This window comes from Sinohyriopsis cumingii, chromosome 1 (assembly GCF_028554795.1).
Source record: "Sinohyriopsis cumingii isolate HCF-2022 chromosome 1, ASM2855479v2, whole genome shotgun sequence".
Taxonomy (NCBI): Eukaryota; Metazoa; Mollusca; class Bivalvia; order Unionida; family Unionidae; genus Sinohyriopsis; species Sinohyriopsis cumingii.
This window is the reverse complement of record NC_142961.1, coordinates 126,338,542-126,364,891: the sequence shown is the minus strand read 5'-3', so window position 1 is coordinate 126,364,891 and position 26,350 is coordinate 126,338,542. Positions and strand designations below refer to the sequence as shown.

Sequence of the window (26,350 nt, the reverse complement as noted above, 5' to 3'; positions counted from 1 at the left end):
TCAGTAAACTTGCCGAGACAAATGCGTTTATTTGGATTATACAGTCAGGGGGGTCATTGCAGATTTTTTTGGTTTTTAACTTTGCTGCAATAAATGAAGGATCTTAAAGTTTAAGTGTAACTTATTAGAATCAAGATGAATCATTAGCCTTCTTGATTTTTGGATAAATTTGTTCTAGGGCAAAGTACACCACTCCCTCGATAACTCGCGCCCAGATAACTCGCGATCCCGCTTATAACGCGGTGTCCGTCTTGGCTCCCGATTTTTTCCAGAGAAAATATATTTAAAATATCTTTAAAATATGCTGAACATGAAAAAATTACGATAAGAATTGATAAATTAAACCTTGATACATTGCTCGTTTTATCATCGAAAATGGTGATTAATGCCTGTAAAAATATGATCCATATTTTGAAATTTGCAAGTTCTAAATAAGAATTATTTTCAGAGATTTCGAAAACGCTTAATTACGCATATTTGGATGCCAATTTTTGATCTGGGACGCAGAAAATCACTGAGGCGGGAGTCCTCAGTACAGATGTAATAGGTGCACGGGAAAATTCAAGGATTTGCCGGTCCTGTTTCAGCCACCTGCTTTGTGGGAAAATGTGTTGATCAGTTTAACTGTGCTGATATTTACAATGACAGAATTCAGTGACTGAAAGACTCTTTGATGTACATACATGTTGCCATTTTATAAGAGTACATTTAAAAAAAAGAACATGATGCAATAGCTAGGTGGCTAGTTCAAAGGCTTTGACTGGCGGCCGGGTGAGAAAATGTCAATTGACCATCACATCGAAACCTGTGAGTACTTCTGTGAGAACCTAATTACATGCTGGCTTTGTTTTGATCAACGACTTGGGGAAGTGTTTGTTGCATTAAAAATAAATCGATTACATGAGACCTGGGGTGCTGGATTAAGGGTCTTGGAGCTGCCTTTGACGTAAAGCAAAACAGTAACAGAGACAGCGACGATGATAGTGACTTCGAAGGTTTCAGTGAAACTGATGTCATTAATGCCGAGGCTGTTTGGGAGAAATTCTCACAGACTCATGGTCCTGAGATGGGCGTTTCTCTTGATATGGAGGAGTGGATTTGTGCTGACAGTGATTGCCCCACAGCCGAAACAATAATTAATTCTATAACGAACAAATTTGCAGCAGAAGACGATTCTAACTGGAGTAACACAAGTGTTGAAAATGATGCAGACGCAGATGTTGCACCCCCCCCACCCCTCTGCACCGGAAGCAATCAAATATTTTGACATTGCCATAAGGTGGCTGGAGACCCAAAATGTTGACTACATAAAGCTCATGCAGTTGAGAAATCTGAGGGATTTTGTTTAGGCGGCAGAGAAACCAAGGAGTAACACACACAAAAAATTAACTGATTTTTTCAAAAAGTGAATTGATATTTGTCAGGCGTGGCACAAATGGCAAGTATTATCTTGTTCTAATTTATGTTGTTTTAAATTTGTATACCAATTAAATATGTTAGTACTGATTAACCCTTGTTGTTTTTGTTTTCCATTTTACTTCTATCGCATTCAAATCTATCTATTGTTCGATCGACACTGTTTCTCGAAAAGAGTCGATCTTTTGTATATAAAAAAACGTCTAATTTGGATCAAACAATAAAACTAGAATGTATCCAATTCAACATAAAAATTAGTGACGTAGTACACAATGTGTGAAGTGGTACACGTTATGCGAACGGAAACCACGTGGAATAATGTTTTCGATGATCACCTCAATATACTGTAATTTATCCTGAAATTAATGTTGCCCTACGAGGAAATAATAAAGTACACCGTTATGAAGAGATATTTATTCACAGTTAATCTCAGCATGATTATAAAGTGAGTATTCAACAGTATAATCTGCCTACCACCCCCCACCCCCATTTTTCATTTATGTTGTCAATCACTTTATTGGTTTTGGGCTTATTTTATAGGTCTCTCGATAACTCGCTCCTCACTTATAGTGTGGTCGATGTTTCTGGACCCTGATGTGCGCAAGTTATCGAGGGAGTTGTGTACAGTGAAATCGATGATAGTACACATTTTATGACAGGCAGTAAATTAACTGCCTTTTGTTAAAAAGATTTATTAGGCTTTTTGTATTGGCTAGTATGTAATGTGTTGGTCTATAATATTACTTCAAAAAGATTACGAGAGTACGACTTTAAACGAAAAATGAACTAATGAAATTATTCTTTGAATGGACAATGCATTTGTTTGTTAGTTTATTTGTATGCTTAGAGAGAGAATGTTGTGCAAGTTGCAATATCCTATTTCAAGCTGAAAAAGTACGTTTCTGGTGAAAATTTGTCAGAACATTTTTGACCCCCACATTTTTTGTTTGACTCACAGTTCTGACACCAAGGGGTTTTTTTTGCCCTCAGTTTTACACCCCTGGGGGATACACTGATTGATTTCATCCTGGTGTCATCATTCATATGCTTGTTTGATTGTATAATGGTGTCCTCAACGATGTGCACGTTTGACTGTATTTTCCTCAATCATAAAGAGTGAAACATTCTACATCTTTGTGAAGGGTATGTGTGTCTTTAAAAGTTACATAATAAAGACAAATTTTACTAAAGGACCGATCTTAAACCATTAAATTTGATGGGATAAATGTTACTAATGTAAACACCTTCTATATTTTTCATTTACTAAAATTTTCAGACTTTGAATCTGGAACAACATCCTCAAATACACACGACTAAACTTCTGAACGTGTGCTAAATCCACCTCTTTTAAGAGACCACTTGTGCTAAATGACCACAAAATCAAATTCTTTATTTGGTACTTTAATCATTCAAAAACTGTCAGGAAGGATCACCTTTCTTCTGAAACTATTTTTGGGTTTTCCTACAGGTGGTCTCTCAAGACAGGTTCCATTATACAAAAGTGGGAATGTCCCAAATGTAGTCTCTAAAGACAGGTTATAATATAATGTCAGATGAGTACAACCTGAGTTTTAAAATCTGATCATAATACACAAAGTTGACATTTTTACAAAAATCTAAATCAGTGTCCGATTTTGGGAGATCTCTATTTAAATTTTTCTTGTACACAGGATCACTCTGATGGCCTAAGTGGTTAGAGTGTCCAACTCAGGTGTGGGAAGATGTACGTTCAAACCCTGGCTGAGTCATATCAAAGACTTATAACAATGGTATTGCACATGCCTTAATAAGCAGTTAGTGTTAGGACTGGTCAGCCTGGTGTCAGGATAGTGTGTCTGGTTGGGACATCACTATAAACCGCCACACTGAAGACATCATAACAATATGATTAAAATTGTTAAAGCTACATTAAAAATTTAAAAAAACAACACCAACACTTGTAAAATCAAAAGGCTCATGAAATGTAAATACGACATAAATAGAAAACCAAACACTTTCATCTCCTTCAAATTAGTGTACATCTGATTTACCTCACTGAAAATCATCATCTTTGTACCTTCATTAAAATTTTGTGAAATCAGTGAATGAGCCATAATCCCCAAGATAAAATTTTGAACAAATAATGACTGGTTTGATGCATAATTCTTTGCATTTTAGTCTCTACAAAGAAAAAACAATGAAGCTATTTTTAGGCTCCTTGCTCAATTTCCTACACCTTTATACAAACTACATTTCTGGATTTACAGCAATTAAAAAAAGTAAATGCATATTGTGTTTTTTAATAAAAATAAGAAATCCAGATTTGATGGTTTTGATGTGAACAAATTAAATGTGGTCAATCTTGGACTGCAGTTTATTTCATTATGTTTAGACTGGAATGGGTGTCTGACACACATAGACAGACAATCAGAAAAACTAACGTCGAAAGGGATTAAAAGTCTTACCCCCAGGGCACACTTGAACCTCTCCTGGCTAAACCGGAACACAATGGACAATGTTTCAAAAAACTTGTAAACACACTCTGATTCACTTAGCTGAGCATGCTGTTTGAAGTGTTGGTGTATCAACTTCCGTAGAGTCTTGGACTGAAATAGCAACATCACAACACCATATTATTCCATATGTAATGTGCATTCAACTGTAAACTGCACAGAGCCAGACATGCTGCTGCATAATGTGCCTGCAGGAAAGGGTTCTCTATACTGTTTACTGACAACATAAGCATGATCCTTTTAAATTAAAGCATTCTGCAAAAGCTCATCCGAAACAAAACTGTTATGCAGTTGCCTATGCCTTAAACACGGTAAGTAACACAGCACTAATGGCCATAATGATATTAATACTTTAAAACTGTAAGTAATCTAAAGATATGGCATTATACTAAATGTAACTAATGGTCAAAATAATATTCATACTTTAAAACTGTAAGTAATCTAAAGATATGGCATTATACTAAATGTAACTAATGGTCAAAATAATATTCATACTTTAAAACTGTAAGCAATCTAAAGATATGGCATTATACTAAATGTAACTAATGGCCATAATGATAATCATACTTTAAAACTGTAAGCAATCTGAAGGTATGGCTTGCTACTAAATGTATGGTACAAATGATGTTCAAAAGTAACTCTCTTAAATTAGATCTATAGGAACCAATGCCATAGAGATCAAGCAACAAAAAAATGAATTATTATTATTATTATTATGATTATTATTACTGTTATTATCATTATTATTATTATTATTTAAGAAATGCATTTATAAAGTATATTTTTATCTCCTAGATGTAGGTTGATAAACAATTGCTCAGTGGTTTGTCTGCCAGACTTTCTCACAGATGGGTACAGGTTTGCATCCTGCCCAGACTAGACTCATTGTTCCAAATGCTTGGCATGACATAACCTGTTGTGTGCTTATGTCCACTAAAATGCCTATCAAGCAAAACAACCTCTTTGAAACTGAGGTATACTTAGTTTTCCTGAATATTTACAACAATAAAAACAAGAAATAGGTATACATTTATTCATTGTAATTCTTCCTTAATTTTTAAACATAACCTTGGCATACTTCTAAAGTACTTCGTTAATTTTTAAACATAACCTTGGCATACTTCTAAAGTACTTCGTTAATTTTTAAACATAACCTGGGCATACTTCTAAATACAGTCTGAACCATTTATTAAAATGTAAGGACTAAATGAAAAAGGTCAAAATTCCTTGTACTCTACCTTCATAGAATCAATAACACTTTTGGGAAGAAATCTTTTCAAACCAACATCTTTTTCTAAGCATTCAAAATTTGATTTCTTATCTAATGCTACTTGAGGCATGTCCTTGAAGAAACGCCTGCAAAGAAAAGTTGAAAATGTTGCAATAATTGATTGCTTACACTTTCCATTAATAACAGACTTGAAATGAATTCAAAACAAATAATTTATGAAAGAAAATAATTATGCAACATCAAGATTCTTCTTAAATTAGTGACAAGTTTAAACTGTTTTATATAGACAAGTAATATGTCCATACGACATGAATGCCCCTCCATTATGATACAACTGAGGTAATCTTGGTTCAACAAGCATGGACCAAGCTTTAACTTAAACAGGGGCCAAAAGTAAAATATTTTCAGAAAACTGTGAAGGTAAAACCAGACTCAGGTCTTCTTAACATCAAGCATCATACTAAATTTGTTTTTAACCCATGAAAACAAAGTTATAGAGTGAAAACATAATTTGTTATGGAAGGATGGACAGAACAGGATAGATAAAAAATAGACACGGTTAACATGGCCAACCCATAGATATGGCAGCAGCATAACAAGCTTATATATATGACGGGAATATGAACCCATAAAACAATACAGTAGTTGCCCTCTTTAACTTCCCCTCAGACCAGCAGCCACCCACTTTATACATCTGGCCAGAATGCCTTGGCACTGATGAACCTTTGCTCAAAAGTACCCCTCTAGGACAGACACCCTTCTAACATGGCCAGTGGCAAGCATATTAATGCAAAAACTGTCTTTACTCATTGAGATTAGCCACATATTGGGATTTACGGATACAAGTCTCAAATATTTAAAGACTTTTTTCAACACAATGACATTTGCTCAAACATGCCTATAATAAAACTAACTCTGATACATACAATGAGGCAAGTACTGTGACTATTCTCATTGCTGTATGCTCTGTTCCGTTGATGTTAGATTTTGATATTTTGATAAATACAGGCTATTATTACCATTGATAACATCAAGATGACTAAAGCTAACTGCTGAAAAGTACATTATTGTTCATCTCAGGTCAAAACATGATATCCTGTTGTTATAAAGTAAAAATGGCATGTTAGTCATTGCAGCTTCCCCCTCATAGATTATGAAATGTAACTGAAAAGTGACCCGACTAAATTCAGTCAATTGTGTAAGAAGCTCACTTCTTTTGTCAACAATGAGTATTTCATATAATAACTACAAATGAAGCAGCAACTTGCTGCATAAAGTGCAAAACATTCTCAGTTTAAAAGTGAAAGCACTTTGACTAAACAAAAAGTGTTAGAGTTCTTTGATCACTACTGGGAAATTTAATGTCAGAAAGATTCTAATAAACATTGTCCGTTATACATTCTAAAGCAGTGGGAAAATTACTGTACTGGAAGAACAATTACAGTTATAGCCCTAAAAAACAATGACTCAACTTAATCTCATTGCTTCCATAACATGCCTGTGATTTTTAAATGAAAATATTAAATATTTAAAAATTATTTACTATCTCATACTTTATATGTAATTATTACTCAAATCTGTATGATCGCCTTCTAGAAAACCCAACCCTTTTATAAGGCCACTTTTCCTGCTGCAGAAGGGTGCCCTTATAAGAGTGGGACCACCGTAACACCACGAGTCATTACATTTTTCATACCCTCTAATTTTCTGTATACCATCCAAACGTAAATTCATAATGAATAAAATATATTATATTCTTTGGTAAGGCTTTGGTAAACAGAACATTGTCCTTTTATTAAAGTGTTCAAATTTCTGCATAAAAAAAGTTCAAGGGATAAGATTCACATCTGCAAGAAAATACTGCCAATTTTTTGTACAAAAAGAGAAAATGTTATTAAAATCATAAATAATTAAGCAGTATGATCTCATTTTTTTAATCTCTTTTTTTAATTTTTAACCTTATATTTTAATGTTTTACATTTCAATCAAGAAGTTTCATTTCAAATAAATCTAAAAAATGACCAATATAATGTTTGCTATTTGTATGTTTCTTCAAGTCACAAACGAAAACATAAATATTTGTTAGCTTTGGTATTTAACTGATGGCCTTACATCACATAATCCTATATTGTTAACTTTGGTATTTAATTGAGGGCCTTTACAGCACATAATAATATATATTTTTAACTTTGGTATTTAATTGAGGGCCTTTACAGCACATAATCCTAAAACTTTAACGACTGTCCTTTATTAAGTTGCTTACCATCAAAAACCACTATGCATGTAATAAAATGTTGTTGTTGTTGTGGGGTTTAACGCCATTTTTCAGCACACGATAGGCTATACATGGCGGCCAGTATTAAGGGTGGAGGAAGAACCCGGGAAATAACCGGAAAGAACCACCGACCCTCGAGAAGCTACTGGCAAGCTTTCTCACGTACCCACATTGGCCGAATCCGAGACTCGAACCTACGCAGACAGAGGTGAGATGGCAGTGATCCCTAACGGAGAGCACTTTAGACCACTCGGGGCCCCCTAATAATATGAGTTCAGGAGCCATGGGATGTCTTCTTATCCAATAATAGTTATAGTATATGTCAAGAGAAGACCATATACCATTAGTCCTACTGTTTCATTATACACCGCTCCCTCGATAACTCGCGCCCAGATAACTCGCGATCCCGCTTATAACGCGGTGTCCGTCTTGGCTCCCGATTTTTTCCAGACAAAATGTATTTAAAATATCTTTAAAATATGCTGAACATGAAAAAAATCACGATAAGAATTGTTAAATTAAACCTTGATACATTGCTCGTTTTATCATCGAAAATGGTGATTAATGCCCGTAAAAATATAATCCATATTTTGCAATTTGCAAGCTCTAGAGAAGAATTAATTTCAGAGATCTCAAAAACGCTTAATTACGCGTATTTGGACGCCAATTTTTGATCTGGGACGCAGAAAATCACTGAGGCTGGAGTCCTCCGTACGCATGTAATAGGTGCGCGGGAAAATTCAAAGATTTGCCGGTCCTGTTTCAGCCACCTGCTTTGTGGGAAAATGTGTTGATCAGTTTACTGTGCTGATATTTACAATGACAGAATTCAGTGACTGAAAGACTCTTTGATGTACTGTTGCTATTTCATAAGAGTACATTAAAAAAAAAAAGAACATGATGCAACAGCTAGGTGGCTAGTTCAAAGGCTTTGACTTGGCGGCCGAGTGAGAAAATATACTGATATTTAGTGATTGAATTCCGAGGCAGAAAGACCCAGTTGTAAAATCTTAGCGAGACCTCTGTTTAAAGATATCATATATTATGTAAGTTTTTAGGATAAATAGTTGTCATTATACTGTAAATAAACAGTCTGGTGAAATAGCAATCAATGAAAACTTCTGGTAAATGTTAACAGGTGGCAACAGAGAATGAAATAAACACCAATTAAACGACTTCCTGTGTGAAAGTCACGTTCTAATCCTTTAATTCCGTTTCAGTGTTAAACATTATAATCACAACATAGTCTGTTCATTGAAAACATGAAAAAGAGTCAATCGACCGTCACATCGAAACCCGTGAGTACTTCTGTGAGAACCTAATTACATGTACATGCTGGCTTTGTTTTAATCAACAACTTGGGGAAGTGTTTGTTGCATTAAAAAAAAATTGATTACAAGAGACCTCGGGTGCTGGATTAAGGGTCTTGGAGCTGCCTTTGACGTAAAGCAAAACAGTAACAGAGACAACGACGACGACAGCGACTTCGAATGTTTCAGTGAAACTGATGTCATTAATGCCGAGGCTGTTTGGAAGAAATTAGTACAGACTCATGGTCCTGAGATGGGCGTTTCTCTTGATGGAGGAGTGGATTTGTGCTGACAATGATTGCCCTACAGCCGAATACATGTCAAATGAAACTATAATTATTTCTATAGCGAACAAATTTGCAGCAGAAGACGATTCTAACTGGAGTAACACAAGTGTTGAAAGTGATGCAGACACAGATGTTGCACCCCCACCCCTCTGCACAGGAAGCAAATATTTTGATATTGCCATAAGGTGGCTGGAGACCCAAAATGTTGACTACGTAAAGCTCATGCAGTTGAGAAATCTGAGGGATTTTGCTCGGCGGCAGAGAAACCAAGGAGTAACACACATAAAAAAATTAACTGATTTTTTCAAAAAGTGAATTGATATTTGTCAAGCGTGGCACAAACGGCAAGTATTAACTTGTTCTAATTTACGTTGTTTTAAATTTGTAGACCAATTAAATATGTCAGTACTGATTAACTCTTGTTTTTTTGTTTTCCATTTTACTTCTATCGCATTCAAATCTATCTATCTATCTATCGTTTGATCGACACTGTTTCTCGAAAAGAGTCGATCTTTTGTGTATAAAAAACTTCTAATTTGGCTCAAACAATAAAACTAGAATGTATACAATTCAACATAAAACTTAGTGACGTAGTACACAATGTGTGAAGTGTTACACATGTTCAGCGAACGGAGACCACGTGGAATAATGTTTTCGATGATCGCCTCAATATACTGTAATTTATCCTGAAATTTTTAATGTTGTCCTATGAGAAAATAATAAAGTACACCGTTATGAAGAGATATTTATTAACAGTTAATCTCAGAACGATTATAAAGTGAGTATTCAACAGTATAATCTGCCTACCCACCCCCCCTTATTTTTCCGTTATGTCGTCAATCACTTTATTGGTTTTGGGCTTATTTTATAGGTCCCTCGATAACTCGCCCCTCGCTTATAGTGTGATCGATGTTTCTGGACCCTGATGTGCGCGAGTTATCGAGGGAGTGGTGTAGTATAAAAAATGCTTTTTTTATAATATTCATTTTGTTACTGAAAACCACACAAATAAGATCCTGGATAGTAAATTCCCCAACAAATCCACTCATATAATTCTTCATTTCAGTCCTTCAACAATACCATTAATGAGTACCCTTGACTAAATCCAACAGTCACCAATCACCATATTACATACAGCACATGCATTTTAAAACAATAAAGTTCTGAAGTCATTTGATGTTTTTCTTGTCAAATAAAATGTGTACTGAGACTCTACTCTTATCCTATGATCCACCCTTCTATTATCTTTATTGGCGAGAACAAAGAACAAGCGAAGTATCTGACTGCTTGACATTACAATTCTAAAACATCTACAGCTGCTCATGAGCATACATGTAACAGAACAGAGAAATCAGTTTAGGATAAATATGGAGATTTGCAAAAGAGGAAGGATTTTTAACAAGAATGGCAAATTGTTCATTGTGGCACATGACTTTTCATCCCACGGAGGACCCAAAGCTATGGGTTGCTAAGTTAGCAGTTTTTGTCTGCATGAGAACTGTGCAATTTCAAAGTCAGGGAACATTATTTTGCCTGACGATTAATGTACTGACAATAATTATTTGGATAGGTTTCTGTCTTTTCAGTTCAGTGGGGATTTATAAAGGATGAATTCTAATAAATAATGTGTGTGTTTAAGTTCTCACCTCATTTCTATACATCCTAGTCTAATTGCCATGTCTGAGTCAATATGTTCTGCCATGTCCCTCATATAATCATTACGCACCTGTAAAATAAACATGTCCCTCATATAATCATTTCCACCTGTAAAATAAACATGTCCCTCATATAATAATTACACGCCTGTAAAATAAACATGTCCCTCATAATAATTACACATCTGTAAAATAGACATGTCCCTCATATAATTATTATGCATCTGTAAAATAGACATGTCGCTCATACAGTTACTATGCATCTGTAAAATAGACATGTCACTCATATAGTTATTATGCACCTGTAAAATAGACATGTCCCTCATAATTATTATGCATCTGTAAATAGACATGTCGCTCATATAGTTACTATGCATCTGTAAAATAGACATGTCGCTCATATAGTTATTATGCACCTGTAAAATAAACATGTTCCTCATAGTTATTATGCACCTCTAAAATCGACATGTCCCTCATACAGTCATTATGCACCTGTTCGAACCCACACCTCCCACATCTGAGGTGGATGCTTTAGCAATTTAGGCCACCACAGCAGTCAGAGACATTATAAAACATCACATGTGCTTACAGCAATGCAGTATGCTTACAGCTTTGTAATAAATGCTAACAATAAAATATTTCTGCACGACATGAATGCATATAAAAAAAGTCCTGATTTATTGTTAATTAATTAAATTTAAATTGTTATGGCAGACTCAACCAAACATTTGCATCAAAGGCTGAAATCCTACACTCTTATTTGCTTCAAACTAAAGACAGTAAAATGATCTACGTCCCAACAAAGACTCACACAGACTCATATTTACTGTTTCAGCTTCCCTACTAACCATGGATTAAGCCATGATTATTGAATACACAGTCAAAAAGATAAACATTTTATCAGACAGGAATAAATGAATCAATGATACAGGTGTGGTAACTTGTAAGGAATAACCAGGTAAACACTAAACAGCAGACTCATCAATGACTTTCCAAAGGATCAATAATTCGTTCCTGATTTAGACAGGCATGCTGTATCCAGCTTTGCATCAAACAATGTAGCAAGGAGTGGTTGTAAATTCAGTCTACAATCATTACAGTTTTATGAAAGTTTTTATTTTATAAGCAAATGATTTCCATAATTATCTAATAAACAGTGTTCTTGAGACCACACTGTTTTAAAGGGCAGGTAGTCACATTGCAAAAGTCTTCATACTATAATAAGATTTACAGATCACATAAAGCTGGTATCAAAAATAATGATATGGACAATTATAAAATCTGTTTTCCAAAAGTCCAAACATACTGACTACCCAATATTATTCATTTTAAGCTGTCCAATTATCTTTGGTATTAGTGGGGAACAAAAGATAAATATATCAACATATCAGTAAATAATGGTTTACACGCCATTCTTCTTATAATAACAAAAGCATTGAGAACATTGTGAAATCAAACATATTAAAAAAAACACACACAAGTGCTGATATTAAAAATCATTACTGTGAGAAATTAAACAGAGCAAACATATTTATTGATTCCACTCCACTGGTTTATTAGTGTTAATTCTATACATGAAGCTTTAATTCATTTGTGTTTGCTTACAATGAATACATGAGGTCAGCCTTTATAAGGGAAGTAACTCCAACTTTAATAATACTGTACTGGAATTTGATAGTAATTCATGTCAACCTGATCTATATTAAAACTCTGCCATTAATTTACTGACTTTAATTGACTTACTATCCATATATCATGGTGGCTCAACAGTGTTCATGCTAGACTCTTGACTGAAATGTTCCAGGTCTGAATCCTACCAATGGTACTAAATAACCTAATTATGTTACTGTGTAGGTAATGGGTATTTTATAATTATCACAAATCAATGAAAACTGCTAGCAACCCAACCCCTCTCCCCAACTGTCAACCAAAATTTGAGTCTATCTCACACCCTCCCCTTTGCTGCCATCAATGTTTCTGGACCCATCCCTCACATGCTATCAAGGAAGGTGTTTACACGGGAGCTGATTTTCTGAATAAGGTCTTTCAAAACAGATATTAATGCAATAATCCACCCAGCCTTCCCATTATCAACACGCTCGTCAGCTAAATTACTGTCTACTTTTACAGATTTGCCATCAGCTTTAAGAACACATCTTTTGTTGGAAAGATGCACTGACTTAGCCTTGTACTTTTAAATTCTGAGTTGGCTACTTCAAAATGATAATGAGAAAAAGCACACCTGTGAAAAGTGTCATGGTGCATATGGTATGACTTTCAAATCTTAAAACTGTTGATGCCAACATTAGAAATACTAAAGTCTCACTTTGCTAATACAGGAAAGACAAAAACGATCTCAGTTCCCAGGACTACTGTATTATTGTCTACTTTGTTTATACAGGAAAGACAAAAATTAACTCACTTCCCAGGACTACTGTACTATTGTCCACTTTGCTAACACAGGAAAGACAAAAATTAACTCAGATCCTTGACACCTGTACTATTGTCATAACAATTCTGGGTTAATGAGCCCTGAATTTCACTGTGCATACATGAATACCATAAAAATCTGGTGCATCACATAAATGAGCTGGCACTTCTGTGTAATCACACTGGTTAATAAATCTGTAAACAACTAATGATTCTGCAATACAAATAACAATATAACAGACTGTTTGGTTATTCAGCCCTAGTGATGATAGTACAGGGGGCTTGGTACCCTAGCACCAGGGTATACGAAAATGATTTTCTACTAAAAATCACGCACTTCCTTACAATAAGGACCTTCATTAAAACACTTTAGTTATAATGTGGAAATGATAATAGAGCCCATTTAATTATGTGATAGCAAAATTAAATGTCAGATGTACTTCATTACAAGACCATCTCACTAAAAGAGACAGTTCACTCCATGGTGTCATGTACAGTGTTACAATGAGGGACTACTGTATGTCTATATTATAATACAATAAAACCTTCTGTAGTGGTAACCTGGTAGAAGAAGCCACCTTCATGGAACGACCAGGTGAGTAAATTAAATTAATACCTATACTTAGGTTTCACCTTTATAATTTTACATTTAAAAATAACACAAAAATTCCTTTTTAAACATACCTGGTCATATAAATAATAAAATGTAACTTTGTCTTTTGAGTAGAGATCCTGGAAGCTTTTGGGAAGATATCGCACTCTCAGTTCATACCTGAAAATATTCATTAAAAAAATAAGTCAAAACGTATATAATCTATTTGTTTTTAATTAAACATTTTTATCCAATTACATTAGGCAATCAAAGTTGGAAAGCCACCTTCAGCAAATTTATGGAAACAGCATCAGAATACTGTGACAATGTGGATATGCTTTAAATACTTTTAGAAAATGGGAATCTACACATAATACCACATGACCCTGACCTTAGTTTTTACTCCTTTGTATTTGCAATGTTCACTAACAGACTTACCAGCATGGTTTTATGAATACAACAAACTTGGGCATTTCAACTGTTCAAAACAACTTGTGTTGTTATATATACACTGTGTCCTTAAAAAGTAATAAGTTGGGGAAATTTTATGAAGTTAAAGCAATGTAATAGTGCCTCCAGCACATAAACATGATTGTTATGTATATTGGATTTAATTATATCTGATTTAATATATATTTATTTTAATTTAATTGTTTGTCAGTTTTTAAAAACAAAAATTTCATTACATGATATTGTAATGTAAATTTATTCACTAGAGATGATACTTTTTCTAGAAAATATTTTGACCTTGACTGTTAGTTTATAAACACCAGGTGCTGATCTAAATCCTGACCTTGTTTCATAATTTGTAGCAACCTTCATAAACAAAGTTCTATTTTATTGTAAAATAATTGGTTGTTTCCAATGTCATGATTGGGCTTTGTCTTTAAGATATAAACAATTTTTTATTTTTTTATTTCTTAGAGTAAAAATGATTGAATTTCATCACACTGGGTAAACATGATCTGTAACAAGTACTTGCTTCTATAAACTTCCAGTAGATGAGCACGTAACAACTGTTTACGTTTTAGAAAACCCATATAACCCATGTTTTGGCGAATTAATCTCAGTGGAAGCTGGGTTGTTAAACTGTTAATTGTATGTTGTGCTGTTTGGAGTTATTTCAAATTACTTGGTTTGGAGTTATTTCAAATTACTTGGATTCAAAAGGATTAATTTCATTGTTTTTCTGGAAAATATGTGTGCTCTTGTAATACTATGGAACAAGGACAGTTTTTAAACAAAAATTTATTCAGCTATCAGAAACTGGAGTGATAATTTTTATTTCTACAAGGAACTGTAGACTTCAACACTACAGATTGCAGCATACGTTGTCTTCCATCTTGGATTCTTCATCAGGATTTGAACGTGAAATCAGTAGAACATTTGGTTATTAGGACTACAAAAATTTTATTCTTGGATTATTTTTGGATTTGATTCTCTAAAACCATAAGTTCATATTTTTTTTTATTTTTACATAATTTTTTCAGGGAAATAAATTATTGTATTTTTTTTAAAGCTTGTTGTTTTCACTCGTTCTTGTCTTACAGTTTATTAGAGCCTAAACAAGTAACATAAGAATGACAGAAAACAAAAGCTCCACTTGTCTAAGTTTAGTCATACTCTCTCCAAATCAACCATGCTGACAAATGTGCTGGCAGATTAGGGTCTATGTGTTTTTACAGACTCCTCCCAGAAAACTAATGAACCCTAGATTTTTTATGTGATGGCAGATCGTGGTCTATGCAGTTAACAGCTGACCTGGACATGCATGTGAGTATATACTGTACATTCTTCTAAAAGAAAAGATGCTGTAGATGGATATTAGGACCCGCTTACCTCCTGAAAGGCATGCTTGGATCCTGATATTAATGTTGAAAAGAAGTAACCTTTGCTAAATAATTTTTTGATTCAGAAGATGGTTGTATACTTACAAAAGCATATGTAGATATACATCAAATACAGTAACTTACCTCTAAGAATATGGTGACCAAACTACCTTGTCTCATCCTTTGTGACAAATGACAATATCGGAGTTAGTTTTGTCCTTGGCATGTCAGTAAAAAATATTACATAATGGTACTCCTTTATTATGTTATTACATGACAAAAGTGATATGACATTTCATAAACCAATCTCACTGTTTACATCAGACATGTACTATCACCTCATACATGAATATCTTAATTATATAGCAAATTAATTATGTCTGAGGGATCTGAAAGTCTTTTGCAATTTTCACTAAACAAAACCACTGACTTTCAAGACCTTGACAACAGTGTTTGCAAACATGTATCCCCCACTCTCCTACTTTGTCTGACCCCACACCCCAAATCTGTAGCCCTTAGAGTCAAGTCCCTCCCAGATCTGAAGTCCTTAGAGTCAAGTCCCCAGCAGTATGAATAGATTCTAATGCCAATTTTAGAAGCATATCTAAATTAATTTGTTCATGCCCAATAAGTGTATATGTGGTTAGAAGTTATGACCCAGCGGCTAAGTCCCTGAGGGTGGCTAAGTCCCTGAGGGTGGGATAGACCCTGGGGTCAATGTCAGCTGCAAGCATAAATTCTATTTTCACGCTCAGTAAGAGCTTGTTACTAATTCCTGTAATAATCAGTTGTACAGAAAATATTACTTCATTCTCATTATCAACTAATCATGGCTTTGTTAATTCAAACTTTCTCTATTTTATTAATTCAAACATTCTCTATTTTATGTTCACCCATTTCTAGACTGGTTCAATAATTCTGATTAATTAGTACATGTACCATGAGTCCTAAAGCAAAACACATAAAGCACTCAACCCTGATTGTTCCTGTCAGATATGTAATGATAACAGCATAAGCTATACTTTTAATCTCCAAATGACTGGCATTCAATCTAGGTATAGTCATCTACTCATTCACTTCTGGTCAAGATGACCAGGTCAAGCTTTAACTTTATGATCCAACAAGACAACCAAATGACTTCACCTTCTTTTCTTACCTCCATTCATCTGGTGGTTTACCAGATTCATATTTCTGTTTGACTTGATACATTGTTAGATTGCTGTGCAGCCAGTAACTCTCTTTCAGCCTTGTGTGTACTAATTTCAGAGCATAGCATTTTGCAAAGTACCTCTCCCCAGCTGCAAGGCGACCCACCACTAGCTTAATAATGTCCTGAAATTAGAAATAAAAGAAATTTGAAGAGATCTGAATTAATCTTAAAATCTTAATAACCAAAATAAAAAGCAAGGAATCAGTGGGACTGCATGCCTTGCACCGAGCCATTTATGGAACATCTGTGAATTATTCTTCCTCCTGTGAAGTTTTTATTAACAGAATAACTTCTTGTTGCTGTTGCAGGGTTTAATGCCATTTTTCAGCACAAGATAGGCTACACATGGCAGCCAGTATAAATGGTGGAGGAAGAACCCAGAAAAACCCCGGTAAGAACCACCGCCCGACAAGAAGCTACTGGCAAGCTTTCTCACATACACACATTGGCTGAATCCAAGACTCAAACCCACACAGAAAGAGGTGAGATGGCAGTGATTCATAACGATAAGCGCTTTAGACCACTTAGCCACTCAGGGCCCCCATAACAGAGTAAGAAATTAATGTGTAAAGAATATTTTGTATTTATAGCTTTATATATATGACTTTGGCAGCATGATGCCAATGAAAGAAACAAGTGGCTTTGGCAGCATGATGCCAATGAAAGAAACAAGTAACTTTGGCAGCATTATGTAAATGAAAGAAACAAAAGTGATTGGCAGCATAATGCAGATGAAAAAAATAAGTGACCTGGGCAGCATGATCTAAATAAAAGAAACAAGTGACTTCGGCAGCATGATACAAATGAAAGAAACAAGTGACTTTGGCAGCATGATACAAATGAAAGAAACAAGTGACTTTGACAGCTTGATGCAAATGAAAGAAACAAGTGACTTTGGCAGCATGATGCAAATGAAAGAAACAAGTGACTTTGGCAGCATTATGTAAATGAAAGAAACAAGTGACTTTGGCAGCATGATGCAAATGAAGAAACAAAAATTGTAACCTATGCAGACTTAGTTTACATAGGAACAGCTTCAAACCTGCTAAGTCAGCTAAAATTCAAAATCACACGGCAACAATAATGTCAAATTTCTGAACAGTCATACGTCTAACAACATTGCCACTTCTTTTCATTCAGGCAAGACAATGTGTAAAACAGAAAGCTTATAAAAACATGGTCATATCAAAGTCAACATAACCTTTACGTATCCATCAACCTAACCTTGGAAAAAAATTGTGAAAATGTTCATTCTATTAAGAACAATTGTAATCAACCCCATATACCCCAGCCCCCAATCAACACAAACAGGCTTCCACATTTGATCCTTTATTCAAGTGTTTGAAGTCATTACACAGCTATGGAATTATTCATCATAACACAGATATCAGTATTGTATCTCTACTTCAGCTGTGCACAGGCTATGTGAACTATCTCCCAAACTTAATACCATTTTACCCATTTTACTATACCCTAATATAAATTTGTCATAAAAGATAAAGGCATAATTGGAATGTACATATGTTGCTCATAACTGGATCCTCCATGATCTAGAATACACATATAATTAATCCAACATATCATAAATATGGATTCATGAGAGGTACGTAAGTCAACCAATCTGATGCAGGGCCACCTCACTAACATGTGTGGATTCTGTCTTCTTCTAAAACTGCCCGAGATAAATATGTCTAATACTGATAAAAACTGAAGTGGAATTGCAGCTTCCCCAATGGAAAAAAGCTCTGTCATCTTTATACAAGATCCCATCATTAACATGGCCTCCAGTGTGACAGGAAGGTCAGCCAATCAGACACAAGATCACCTCATTAATATGGGCCCCCAGTGTGACAAGGTCAGTGAATCAGACACAAGATCAACTCATTAACATAGCCTTCAGTATGGAAAGAAGGTCAGCCAATCAGGCACAAGATCACCTGATTAATATGGCCTCCAGTGTCAGCCAATCAGACACAAGGTCAACTCATTAACATGGCCTCCAGTGTGGCAAGGTCAGCCAATCAGACACATGATCAACTCATTAATATGTTTGTATCTTGTTTATCATCTAATCTCAAGAAGATCTACATTATATAAGCATATATTCCAAGTTTAATCAATTAATGCATGCATGTATCTTGTTCATTATAAAACTTTTGAAGATATAAGCCCATATTCCAAGATTTAATGAAATTAGATTTATTTTTAAAATATGGACTCAGAAAGGGAACAAGCAATTTTGCTGACCAGTGAACAATACACAATGATTGCATAGTGATGCAGAATGGATGCAGGGACAAACCATAAGCACACTGACTGTCAAATCCTAATGGAAAAAAAAAACTCCAATGTTTGATATAACTGCAGAGAAGACCATGACCTTCTCAGCTGGAACATAGTAACAAGATATATCCCAGGGCAGCAAAGGGTACATTCTCTTATGCCTTGCAGAAGTGTGCAGCAGGACAATTTTACATTCATGAGCCAGCAGTAATGTGCAGTGGGCCCATTCTACATCCATGAGCCATCAGGAATGTGCAGTGGGCCCATTCTACATCCGTGAGCCAACAGGAATGTGCAGTGAGCCCATTCTACATCCATGAGCCATCAGGAATGTGCGGTGGGCCCATTCTACATCCATGAGCCAGCAGTAATGTGCAGTGGGCCCATTCTACATCCGTGAGCCAGCAGTAATGTGCAGTGGGCCCATTCTACATCCGTGAGCCAACAGAATGTGCAGTGGGCCCATTCTACATCCGTGAGCCAGCAGTAATGTGCAGTGGGCCCATTCTACATCCGTGAGCCATCAGGAATGTGCAGTGGGCCCATTCTACATCCGTGAGCCAACAGGAATGTGCAGTGAGCCCATTCTACATCCATGAGCCACCAGGAATGTGCGGTGGGCCCATTCTACATCCGTGAGCCAGCAGTAATGTGCAGTGGGCCCATTCTACATCCATGAGCCAGCAGTAATGTGCAGTGGGCCCAATCTACATCCGTGAGCCAACAGGAATGTGCAGTGGGCCCATTCTACATCCGTGAGCCAGCAGTAATGTGCAGTGGGCCCATTCTACATCCATGAGCCAGCAGTAATGTGCAGTGGGCCCAATCTACATCCGTGAGCCAACAGGAATGTGCAGTGGGCCCATTCTACATCTGTGAGCCAGCAGTAATGTGCAGTGGGCCCATTCTACATCCGTGAACCAGCAGTAATGTGCAGTGGGCCCATTCTACATCCGCGAGCCAACAGGAATGTGCAGTGGGCCCAATCTACATCTGTGAGCCAGCAGGGATGTGTATGGGCCCATTCCACATCCATGAGCCAGTAAGGAAAGTCTTCAAACATACTGTTTTCCTTTCTTCTCTTTCTTAATGAGGATTCATTTTGTTGCATATGTTCTGCCTAACAAGACTGATAAAATAAGAAGTGCCACTATGTTTATCTATTCATTTCCTCTGAGAAATGGAAACGTTAATCCGCCCAAAGAGAAAATGATTTTGTAAAATGAAAGTTACTTCTCAGCAGTTTATATGTGTGCAAAATAAATACAGTTTTACTGATCAAAACAAAAAAAATCACAGGAATTTTTATTACAATAGTTATTTAAAGATATGACGCATGTGTCTATCTCAGAACTACAAATGCTGTCGATTCATATCAAACTTGGCTCCAATCCAACAAGCAGACCTGGCAAATGACAATCAGATATGCTATTAATCATAGCCCCACCCTGTGCAAGGATGCTGGGAAGGGTAATCAAAGAATGGCAGAAATACTATTTTATCTGCAAGTTTGTACTTTTTTCTGGGAGGGAGACCTTATCACGCTATACAGCTTATTCTTGTGTACAAATATTTACATCTTATTCATTGTACGAAGAATTAAAGGGCAAAATAATACACTTCACAACTTTCAAGGATTGATGATACATAGAAAGTAAATGGGCAGAAGGTTTTTTTTCCCCCGTAAAAATATCAAGTTCCATGAATGTGCATCATGGTGAAATACCTATTATTCCATTTCTTCTCTGGAAATCTCATTATTTGTTTGGTTTGGCTCTGTGTTTTACCACACAGCAACACATCAAGGTTATCTGGTGCAGCAACCATTGGAGCTAAGTGTTATGTCCAGGGACACAACAACAGTAGCTGACCACACTCATTTTTTGAACTCTAGCAGGGGGAGATTTTGATATGAAAATATGGGTTTATTATTGGTAAATCAGCATCATAAAAAAGCTGTGAGCTTCTGTGTGTGAAAGCATGGTGGTGTATTAACATTACTACAGTAAATAATAATCAGACCAAAATGTGTGGGAAATAATTTCAGGTTACAAGAGTATAACTACCATGGCTTCCAAAATGGGTTTTATCCAAGCTGTTGGTAGTTTGAGACATGCCTCTTGGTAGATTTGGTTTCATGTCTGTAGCACTCCTTCAACAATAATATTGTCAAAATATTCCCAACTGCATAAAAACTGAATGATAATAATGGCTCACTTTAAAAGTAATGGGGGTGGAGGTGGGAATAATGGCACTTTTAACACTCTACTGGCCATATCGGTGAAGAGCCTTTCCCAAGGATTTACAACAGGCAACCTGGAATGGCATGGGTGGGTACCAAGTCTATAACTGGATTACAAGTTTGAAGCTTTGTGCAATTGTGCCAGTGCAGTTTACCTTTGAAAAATCATAATTATGCTTCTCATCGCCAGGGGTTAATGTGTTAACTGCAGACTGCTGACACCATCTCTGATATTCTTCAGTAAGAACAAGATTTTCAACTTAGCTACTGTTGATGATAGATTGGCACTATTTTTATTTAAAACCAAGAAGACATCATTTAGGACCAACCAGACACCATAAGAAGTCCTCTAATGGAAACCCCATGCTGATATGACTTCCCCATTCTTATGAAATGACAATAATATTTTCAAGATGGCTGCAGTGATGACCATATTGGACATCAGACTGACACCAGTTTCATTTTGAAACAATTAGACATCACAAGAAGTCTATGGTCCTAAGAAAATATAGATATAACCAGTCATCATGGCAAAGTAGCCATATCCAGATTTTTGAGCTGGTCATTGTGTTCTCGGTAAGATCAGCACTATTTTCATTATGACTAAATAGTCATTGTAGGATATCTTTCAGTGAAAACTCCATGCTGATATGATCATATATTCAGTTGTGATAAGATTTTCAATATCTATGATGCACCATTTTAATTTAGGTGCAACCAGTCATCCTAAGAAGTCATTCTGTAAAACCCCATTTCATATGACCATCCATTCAGGAGGAATTGTGATAATACTGAATGTGCAAATGGCACCCTTTTCATTTAGGATGAACTGTGTATCATAGGAAGTCTCCTGGTGAAAACCCCACAGCAATATTACTTTTCATTCTACAAAGGAGCAATAACAATATTTTCAAGATGGCTGACATGGTGGCCCTACTGGACATTGGATTGGCACCTTTTTTTATACAGGACATTTGAGACATCATAATAAATCTTTTTGTGAAAACTCTATAGTGATATGACCATCCATTAACACATTAACCCTTGGAGTTTTTTGTCGTTTTCACCTGAAATTCTAGTAGGAAACACATTTTGAAAGCTATTTCTAAATAGATCTGAAAACACCAAATTCCAGGTGATCTTTAAATAACATACTGCATAGTTGTGTTAGAAACATCATTTTTTATTGGCTATTTGGCTTGCGCATGAGCAGAAGGGTAAAAGTTGGATTTTTTAATTTTTTTTTATTTTTTTGTGCTAAACAGAGCCATTACTTTTTGCAAAGGTTCATCTGTCTGTTTGCAGTTCATACCGGTTTGCCATAGATCTGAGACCAAAAAGTCTCAAATCCAGACACAAAATCATTATTTGGTATCATTGTAGAGCTACATCTGTCTACCTTTCTATAATACCACCCACTTTAGTGTATCATGCATGACCATGACACTACAGAGCTCGGCAGTAGGCTACTACCTCCTGCCACGTTAACTCGTCACTAGGGGTTAATGCATTAACCGTTTGCCTCATAGAGTGTATGGCTTTTTAGCCCTCCAATACACATGAAGCAAAGTTACCCAGTGCAGTACACTATAAATAGAACACCTGTTACCTATTTGACTCCATACACATAGGCCTGCCTGTTAACTGATATGCACTGTAGTGTATGTTACTTTTAACAACAATTTTAACCATTTTACATTTTTGGTACACATCTATTTTGTATGGAAAAATTTAAGAGTAAAGTCCGATCATTATAGCTGTGTAATTATTTTTCACGGAAGAATTTTTTATGTGCTTTAAAATTGTGAGAGAACTTGCTCACCATCAAGTCAGTGAAGCCGCATGACCAACTGTAGCTGCCATTTACTCACACTCAAAATTTACAAGTTCTTTGTTTGCGTCTACATCCCTAACTCATCTGAATTTAATAATTTATAAAAACTAATTGCTACCTACATCAATATCAGAGCCTTTACCTAAGTTACTGAAGTGTTCTTAGTTGTTATTCTAATCGTGAAAAGTACTGAACGAAATCTGTGATCTCCATTTTGGAGAGTGGAGAATACGACCCAGTTACTTTAAATAGCAGATTTTGACCAAAGCATAAATAGCGATGATGTGATCTGATGTAATGGTCATTCACAGCAATTAATGAGGTATCTAACAGAGGGTTTTCCCCGAAGGTGGTGCTACGAAAATCCACTAAAAATGGCTAATGTTCACAGCAGGCGTCAAAAGGTGCTTCAATGCGAATGGAGTAAAGGCGTCAAAAGGCGCTTCCATGTGAATGGAGTAGAGGCATCTAAAGGGGCTTCCATGTGAATGGAGTAGAGGTGTCCAAAGGCACTTTCATGAGGCATAGGGTTAAGGAGGAGTAGTGTGCAGTTCAGACTGGCCTGCCTTAGATCTGAGCCCAAAAAATATAAAATCCAGACACAAATTTGGAATCTGGCCACAGGCGAATCTTGGGTGGAAAAAAATTGGCAAAAAAAATGAGGTTTTTCCCTCTGTATTTTGTAGTGCAACTGAAACATCCAGATTATTTGGTATCATTGTAGAGCTACATCTGTCTATCTTTCTATAATATCACCTCCTTTAGTGTATCATACATGACCTTGTTGCTGCAGAGCCTGGCAGTAGGCTAATACCTTCTGTCATGTAAACGCTGCACCAGGGGTTAATGAGTTAAAAAGGATTTTGGAAATTTTTTACAAACTGTCAAGGAATGGCTAAATTTGTAATTTATGTGCAATGTCAATGCATAAGTGATTAAACACACAAGGGATTTTCAAATTTGGTGACATCATCAAAATGCACCCATTAAAGAAGGCCACTGTGGCACTCGTATTGGACATCCCAGCAGCACCAACTTCATTTAGTACTAATCAAACCACTAGATGAGTGTGTGTAGAAAATTTCATGGCAAATACCCAAGAAGTTTAATACTAGTATCAATAAAAAACAACCACTTGTATTAATGGATTTATGACAGACAGTATGTAACAGACCATCCCGTAAGCTCTCCTAGTACATGACCACAACAGCTAAAAACTAGGATAATAGTTGAGCTTATGAACACCAGACAAAAGATTGAATGGACAGACAAAAGTACAAACAGACATTAGGGGAGTATAAAAAATAGATATTTGCAAGAAAACCACAATTGCTCAATTGGAAGAATATCAGACTTGTAATCCAAGGATCATGAGTTTCAAATCTTCCCATTCAAGCCCAAGATGTCTGTCTCAATGTGTCATTGGGAATATTACTTAGCTCTGATTTCCTTAGCGTGAAATTGCTACTAATGTCTTTAAAACCCACAAAAAGGCACTGCTATCTCTCTATATAGTCCAATAGAAAGCATAGATAGTTCAGTAAGCTTACTAATTCAGTGTATGAATATACATCAAAAAGGACATATGATACCGCTTTCTACACATCTTGTCAAAATGTCTTATAACATTATTTTTAAAGAAACTAAAAGTTTGGTATTTGTGTGACAATCTACATTTTTTAAATTTTTCTAACATCTGCATAAAAAGACATTTGAAAAAGATTATGTAATTCATCCTCCAAGATATATAAGAAACATTTTTTAATTAGCTTTCTCAATGTTGAAGAAACAAGAAAATCCTAATTTTAGTCTGTGATTTATACAAGTACATTAGTATTCACTAGGTGGCTGACATACTTATGACAACTTTCTTTTGGCCTCCAAATGCCAAAAAGTAACCAATGGCAAGCCATCAAGTCTGCAGAGATAACCACATAGGTCACAGATTGTGGAATGGTCCCAATGCTGTTTAATAATGTTTTCAAAAGAAGTAGTATTTTACTCAGTTAACAAAAAATTACCTGGGGGTTCTGTTTTGTTTATGTCATTCTTGCCAAATTTCCTCCATGCTGACCAAGCATCCCTCTCCATACCAATCTATTCATTCAAAACAGTACTTGATCTGGCAAGACAAATATTTCCTTCCTAACCATTTCATTCCTCATTGTTTTCACAATTTCCCAAATTAAATTAAAATTTCCCAATATTGACCAAGTGCCCCCTTCATTACTAAAATATTTTACCTATTCAGGTGTTTGAGCAGTGCCCCTATCCCACCCCCTTTTAAAATTCCAGCTTTGTGAATAGTGCAAAGGTACTGGTGGAAGGCAGCCACTGAAAGTAACAGATGGCAAGGAGTATCCATGTGTACTGCAACAGCAGCACATTAATTAATAGTACTAGAGAGGTGTTCATTCAAAAGTGTTGGGGAGATGTGTCAAAACACCCACATCTGTGTTAGATCTGGTAGGATTAAACAAGAATTGGCACAATACAACATTCTCCAGACATATACATAAATGACTAGAATAATCCAAATTAACACATCTAACTACATGCTTCCTTACCACAACAATGTTTAAATCTGTAAAAACAGATTGCGACAATGAAAGTGAGCTTTCAAAGATGAGAATGTAACAATTCTAGACTTTCAGATTCTTCTTTGATGGTGTATGCCACTCTTCGTTGCTTCTTTAATAGAAGAAACTTGTTCAGAAGTTGAAAGATTTGACCTTATTCATAATGTTCAAAAATACAGTGAACAAAACAAAAAACATTGCTTCTCAGTTTTAACACTGTTTTCAGCTACACATTAAATTAAGAAGTACAATTTCAGCAATATTCATAATGTAGATTTTGCAAATTTGTGCTTACACTGCTTTTATATAAAAAAATATCTCAAAAGTTCAAAAATCTGTGAAACGTTCTTCAAAATGGTATGATGGCCTGAACATATGAAAAGAATATGCATACTAAGCTATACTTAAATGTGCTTACAAAGTTCTTGTCAAAAGCGTTAAAACAAGTTCAACAGTAAGTAAGATTATCATGTACACCCATTATGTGGTATATAATATTATTAAACTTCTTTTTATTTTGAACACTCTTTCCTTTGTCAGATATTAAAGAACTAAAAGACAGTACCCATTTATTTATGTGCAATATGCCATTGCTGCTGCTGTGACCTTGACCCTAAAATCAGTGGGTTTCTTGTCTTGTATGCATGCCAGCCACAATGGTTGCTAAAACTGCAAGCTACTATTG

General features: G+C 35.6%; 1 protein-coding gene across 10 annotated transcripts in view; it reads right to left on the bottom strand.

Moving 5' to 3' along the window:
• LOC149807832 (focal adhesion kinase 1-like) overlaps positions 1-26,350 on the bottom strand; it is a 242,187-nt gene that overhangs the window by 88,603 nt on the left and 127,234 nt on the right. For all 10 annotated transcript variants that reach the window (XM_089971208.1, XM_089971144.1, XM_089971216.1 and 7 more), the window contains 5 exons: positions 16,674-16,849; positions 13,781-13,868; positions 10,658-10,737; positions 5,147-5,264; positions 3,861-4,001 (listed from right to left, as the gene is read on the bottom strand). In XM_089971208.1, the coding sequence (XP_089827334.1) occupies positions 3,861-4,001; positions 5,147-5,264; positions 10,658-10,737; positions 13,781-13,868; positions 16,674-16,849 (603 nt within the window). The remainder of the gene's footprint in view (positions 1-3,860; positions 4,002-5,146; positions 5,265-10,657; positions 10,738-13,780; positions 13,869-16,673; positions 16,850-26,350) is intronic.